Below are 6581 nucleotides of genomic sequence, written 5' to 3'. Positions count from 1 at the left end.
ATGTCAGCCTAACCAGTATACATTTCATATCATATCATTCTGCAAAGGAACCAGTGCACCAAGAACAGTACGATTGTCATGACAATCAAATCTGATCTTTGTGTATACACACACACACACACACACACACACAAAAAAAAGCAGGTTATAAACATCAATATTAGATTAAAATGAAAATGCCAAAGAACAAACTGATGAATTATCTAAAATCTACCAATTAGTTTTCCAGTTGATCTCATCGCTCTGGTCCCTCATTCCTCAAAGCTGATTCAACAAGATCATCATCTTGCTTGTGAACAGTTGATTTTAATGCAAGCTAGACACAAATACACATTATTAAATACAAGGTAGAACTGTGAGCTTATTAAGCAAATTAAATCTCAAAAGCAGTGTACAAGGCTTGGCTCTAACCTTCAGTTGTCATAAAAATTGATGTCTACAGTTTGTCTTTGGGTAGGAATGGCACAGTGAGTTTGTATAAATTAGATTTGAAGTCTATTATACTACAACCATCTTAAAATAAAATAACCCATGTAAATCTGTTAAAGTAATATCTCAGAGACTTGTGGATGATGGAAGGATGAGGACAAGAGAAACAAATATGAAAATCAATATCTATTCATGAGATTACAAGTCAAATGTAAAAGTGTTCCAAGTAGACATCCATTATCTACAAATACAATATAAATCCCTCATAGCTGTTGATGGCAATGCTGAATGGTACTATAAAAAAGAAAGCTATATTACCTTAACCAAGTTAAAATAAATTGACATTAAACAAATCACCAGTGCTTCAGAGTGAAGCAAGGATAGTGTTGTTTAAGTCAGAGCTTCCCAAAGTTGGGATCATGACCTCACATCAGGCCACAAGCTGAAATTCTAGGTTTGCAAGCTCAGACAGCCATGGGTAAACCCCTTCTCCTTGCTCCAAAAAGTTAACTCCTCTCCTGTCACAGCTCACTAAGAGGTTACAATAGTTTAAGCCTCAAATTGGAGTCAGTTGCAAACAGTTTGGGAAGCATTAATTTAAAAGGATTGTGAAATTCCATTATACAAACATCTTTCACATTGTACAGTTGCAAGTGTGTTTAGGGAAGCCAGTGGTTTTACTTGCTTTAAATTATCAAGTTACAAATCTGTTGCAAAAGTGCCATTTTATTTTTTTAAACAGAACTTCAAGTATTTTAAGTCAAAGTTTATGAAATGATACAGAAAAAAAGTTGTTGTAAAAAGTTTCTAAAAAGTAGCCTACATACATACAGCTATTAGTATATATATATCTTAAATCAATTCAGGGTCTGTTGGGAAGTTTGACAGCAGCATTTTCACAGGGTTCAATGTCCATCGTCTCTTCAGTGGTCAGGTCTGAGCTCGGCTCTGTGGACTGAGCATCACCAGCTGCTAAACCACAACACAACACTACAGGCTGTGCCTCACTGCTGACCAGTCCAGAGATAGATCGGTTTGACATTTCTTCACTCTTCACCAATCCAGCGCATAAGTCTGCGGATTGCTCCTTACTCCCTGGGTGGGGGTTATTGGAGGCAGAGTTGAGGGAATGGGGAAGAGGAGGAAAGGGGAAAAAGATAAGCATCCCATTCGTAAACAGCCATCATAAATTTTGGGAACTTATAACAGATATTCTTCAGTAACAGCCTGTAACTGTAATGCACAATAAAATAGTCAATGGTTCAGCAGTATAACCTCAAAACACAAGATCAAATTCCACTATGCAATATTCAAATTCAGTTCAAATACATTAAAATTTTTTTAAAAATTCTATGATCAGTAATGGTTTCAATCACAAGAAATATAGTTCACAGGGGTGCTTTAGGGAGCAAGTCTGCCATTTTTACCCAGATACGTATTATGACAATCAAACCACAGAAATGTGTTTGATGTTTAAATCTCTCCACAACGTGCTCTAGCAAGCCAAGTGTACTGAAGGCAGTGTCACCACTGTAGGTGGTTACCAATGTTTCATGAAACAAAACCAATGTTTGAGACCCAGTACCAAAGATTAACTTTGATCTAATTGGCAAAGCAGTTGTGTTTAAAATAGTCAAAACCTGACCCTGACCTGGTAACAAATTTAAAAAAAAATGAGGTAATAAAATAGAAAAAAGTAGATAATCCAATTACAGACAAAAAAAAACAGAGACAACCTTTCCAGCAAGACCAAGTGTGTAAATAATAGTAAAGAGGGAACATGATAAACGACACAAGAATGAGCATCACATAATGCATACAGGTTTGTCTGCAACTAAAATGCTCAGTTCTCAATACATGTCTCCATACAGGTCAGTGCAGCTATTTGAAATATTGAGGATGCTTTTATATAAAAGAATAAAAATCAACTGTGTACCTTCTCTGTTTGGAGCAGGATTATTTGTGTGTACTTCAACAATAACACAGTCTGCATCATCATCTTCTTCTGTATCTGCTTGAAAACCATCTGTCTCCATTACTTCAGTCTAGAAAACAAGAAGTGCACCACAAGGTTAATCTGTTTTTTCAATATCATCTCCAGTTTTATCTGAATATTGGCACAAGTGAAGCATCGCAGGAACCAGATAAAAGCTGTTGCATACAAAATAAGCCTCAAAAGTACACAAAAAAAAATCACAGCAAGGCAAAAGAAAATTAGTGTTCCAGTTTAAGAGACACTCCCTATCTTGCTAACTAGAGAAAAATAAAACATTGCCTAACATGTTGACAGCAGCTGATAATTTTGAGTACTCAATATTTTGCTGAAAGACCAATCCAGAGACAGGTGGTTGACATTAAGAACTGTTCCACAAGTCTCTCTTTTGCTGCAAGTATTTCCTTCCTGCAAACTGGAATGGAGACAGAGGGGAGTACGTTTGGCATAATATAGTAAAATTCATGTAAACCATTCAGGTGGTGCTGATAAATCATATGCCAGTTCCCCTTTGCAGTTTGTGGTAATAGTTGGAATCAAAACATATCTTGACATATACTATAACTTTAAAAAACTGGAGTCTCTTCAACTGTCAGGATCAACCTCAAAATGATATCATGTTTTGAGCAGTCAATTGGCCCAAAGCTCATGGTCTATTCAGTCAATACATATTTTCATACATCTTAATTGTTCCACCTTGAGATAGCTTTCAATTGTTACTCAACATGCTAAATATGTGGAATACTGGTGGACTTTTCACCATTGCATATAAATTCAAAAAATCCTTGACTGCCTGCACAGAAATCATTTCAGCATATAAACTTTAATCTACAGAATCCGCCAGGACGGAACTTCTGGAGTTTACCAAAGCTCCAGAAAATACTTAGTGACTACTGTTTGGTCTTGATTTTAACACATTCAAGCTAGTCGATAAATATCCAAATGTAAATGGTTGAGCTACTGCATTATGTCCAGTATCAATGGCCATTGGTTTTAAGTAGGCTGGTGTGGGGCTGGGATATAGAAAACGACAGATACAGATGGTGGGGGGGTGTGGAGCAGAATGAGACACTATTTCAACTATCAATTGGTGCACATGATGGAAAAATGGAGTCTAAATACTGGGTCAGGGAATGATATTCACAGGATGACAAGAAAAAAATATATAGGTTTACTAGTCCAAGAGAAGTAACCTTTGCACAATTTGCAGTAATGATTTGTTCCCCCCCCACCAAACAGTGACGGTCTAATTATTTTCTAAACCTCAAGTGGAAACATGCAAAAACAAGAATTTAATCTGATCTCGCATTTGGAAGTAAGAGTTTTCCAATCTTTAAGATTTGTTTTGATTTATTATTATCACGTGTACTGAGGTACCGTGAAAAGTGTTGTCTTAAGTGCTTTACAGGCAGATCATTCTATACAAGTGCATCAGGTTATAAAACAGGAGTGCAGAATACAATGTTACAACTACCGAGAAGGTGCAGAGAAGTCAACATTAACATTAAAAGAAGTCCATTCAACAGTCTGATAACAGCAAGGAAGAAGCTGTTCTTGAATCTGTTCATACATGTAAACGAACATATATCTTCTGTGCAATACAATAGGGTGGAAGAGAGTATAACTGGGGTGTTCGATTATGTTAGTTGCTTTCCCAAGGCAATGGGAAGTATAGATGGAGTCAATGGATGGGAGGCTGGTTTGCATGATGGACTGGGCTGTGTTCACAACACTATAGTTTATTTTGGTTTTGGGAAGAGCAGTTGCCATGCCATGCTGTGATGCAAGCGGGTAGGATGTTTTCTATGGTACATCCACAAAAATTTGTAGGAGTCTTTATGGCCATGCCGAATTTCCTTAGCCTCCTGAGGAAGCTTTCTTAACAGAGGTTTGCTCAGATTAAGATCAATAAGTTAGCAATGGTAGATTTCAGTATAAACGGAAATAGCTGTTTGAATTGAACTGAACTGCACTGCAATTTTCCATCTTCATGTCAAGATACTGCAAGTTTTCACTGCAGGCTTCTTGGCTGTAAATCAAATCAGATTCAGATCCCATCAAAATCTAAAGTTTGGACAATCTTAGTCTCTGTCAATTGCAATGAGTAGGTCGCTGTCTAGGCAGCATTTATTGCCAATCCCTAATTGCCAAAAGGGCAGTTCGGAGTCAACCACATTGCTGCTTGGAGTCACATGTAGGCCAGACCAGGTAAGGATGGCAGTTTCTTTCCATAAGGGGCACTGGTGAACCAGATGCATTTCCCGACAATCGACAAATGGAGTCATGGTCATCATTAGATTCTTAATTCCAGATATTTTATTGGCTTCAAGTTCCACCATCTGCTGTGGCAGGATTTGAACCCAGGTCCCGAGAACATTATCGGGGTCTCTGGATTAACAGTCCAGTAATAATACCACTAGGCCATTGCATCCCCTTAAATCGCAGAAAAGGAAAAGGATGACCAGTATGGGTACCTGGCTAATACTGCAGAGGTGTCTATTGTGTTAAGCAACAATCCTTCCCACAATGGTAAGCTATCACTTTTAGGAGTTGCTGTTGATTGCAATAGGTTACAAATCTTTGAGGAGGTTCTGCAATTAAGCAGGGTCTTGGGACATTTAAAATTATTACATTCAAAAGTTTTTGTATCATCAACTGAACAAATTCCAATGTTTCCTCCAGCTCACCAGCTCCATAATTTCCTGATTTAGTTCCATGCACTACATTGCCTCTTAATGATCTCTTCTTTTACCAGTCATTTCCTTGTATCCATTTCAACTCTTAATCATGGGCAACTTCACAAAAAAAATAGGATTGGCTTCTGATTGAATGCTGACACCATCAAGTTCTAAGAGGTCAGTTAGCTCACTTGTCTGAATGGCTGGTTTGCAATGCAGACTTATGCCAAAGGTGTGGATTCAATTCTCGTACTGGCTAAGGTCATCATGAAGGTCCCACCTTCTTAACCTCACTCCTTCGCTAAGGCATGGAGACCTTCAGGTTAAGAGACCTTCAGAGACAGCCGTCTCTCTAATGAGAGAGCAGCACAATGGACCTCTGGGACTATGCTGACGTTACCTTTCTACCACTTCTGTTCACCTAGAAATTGCTGCACTATTCTCCAGTTGTCACAACCTGTCCCCAGTTTTATTTTGGCAAAAATCAAAGTTCCTAACAACATTCATGTCACTCCAGTAACCTGCATGATTGCCACCTTAGAAAATACATAGTAGACATTTCTCAACTATGAGCTAAGTTTCTGAAGACTCGAGACTTGACTACTCCTGCATGCCTTGTTAAATTTGTTGAATTTCTCCCATCACCCTAATGGTGTTGTGCCCTGTGAATAACTGCTCCCCTCACCACCCATTACTCTGCCCACCAGTAGACATGCCTTCATCTTCTCGTTAATACATCAGCAAGTGCTTGTTTCAAGCTACTACCTGATTCTCCAATCCTCAAAAACCACAAAAATACTCAGCTTAATCAACTCCAACACTGTCCGCTGCTATTAGTGGCCACTTTTTGACCTCAATACAAAAAAGCTACCAGCATTTCTCAGGAAAATTTTTCATTATAAAGTGGGAGTGATGAGAAAAGAGGTTTCTTAAATAAGAAAGCATACAAGAGAATTAAATGTAATTCACTGATAGGACAAGATCTTACCTGACCATCAGCATCTACAAACTTGTGCATAAACTGTTTGATTGACATACTTCCAGCAGCTTTCCTCTTGCTTGAGCCAGTTACACATTGCCCTGTATTCCTTCCCAAACAAGGAGAATTCTGTCCACTTCCTGCTGGAATGGTATTTTCCTCCTTGACTGCAGATTGGACTTGTGTGAGATAATGCCACTGTCCTGGAACAGGAAGATTCTCCATCCTAAATTTTTTCAGCACCTCTTCATGTACATACCAGCACTTCAGCCTGAAAGCCGTTCTTTTCTCATACACTCCATTTTCTGAAATAAGCCGCTGCAATTTTGCCTTGGATGGAATGGTCAAGTCATCATCCACTGTGGGAGTCTGAGGTCTGGAGGCATCAGATCCTACAGGACCCGAGGAATCAGAAGCAGCAAACGCAAGCATGTGTGCAGAAGGTTTCTGTTTGTACCATTCCTGAAATTCTTTGATAATGGCCTTTCTGCCATTCACATTT

General features: G+C 38.6%; 1 protein-coding gene across 1 annotated transcript; it reads right to left on the bottom strand.

Annotated features, from left to right (window-relative positions):
* Nucleotides 1-286: 286 nt before the first annotated feature.
* On the bottom strand, nucleotides 287-6575 carry LOC125486488 (chromatin assembly factor 1 subunit A-like). The gene is made up of 3 exons (XM_048614185.1): nucleotides 6089-6575; nucleotides 2366-2474; nucleotides 287-1524 (listed from the first exon to the last, which is right to left on the bottom strand). The coding sequence occupies exons 1-3, from the start codon at nucleotides 6509-6511 to the stop codon at nucleotides 1292-1294; spliced, it is 765 nt and encodes a 254-aa protein (XP_048470142.1). The 5' UTR covers nucleotides 6512-6575; the 3' UTR covers nucleotides 287-1291.
* Between the last annotated feature and the right edge of the window lie 6 nt (nucleotides 6576-6581).

The sequence above is a fragment of the Rhincodon typus genome, chromosome 29 (assembly GCF_021869965.1).
Source record: "Rhincodon typus isolate 14 chromosome 29, sRhiTyp1.1, whole genome shotgun sequence".
Classification (NCBI taxonomy): Eukaryota; Metazoa; Chordata; class Chondrichthyes; order Orectolobiformes; family Rhincodontidae; genus Rhincodon; species Rhincodon typus.
This window is presented reverse-complemented; position numbering and strand designations above follow the sequence as displayed.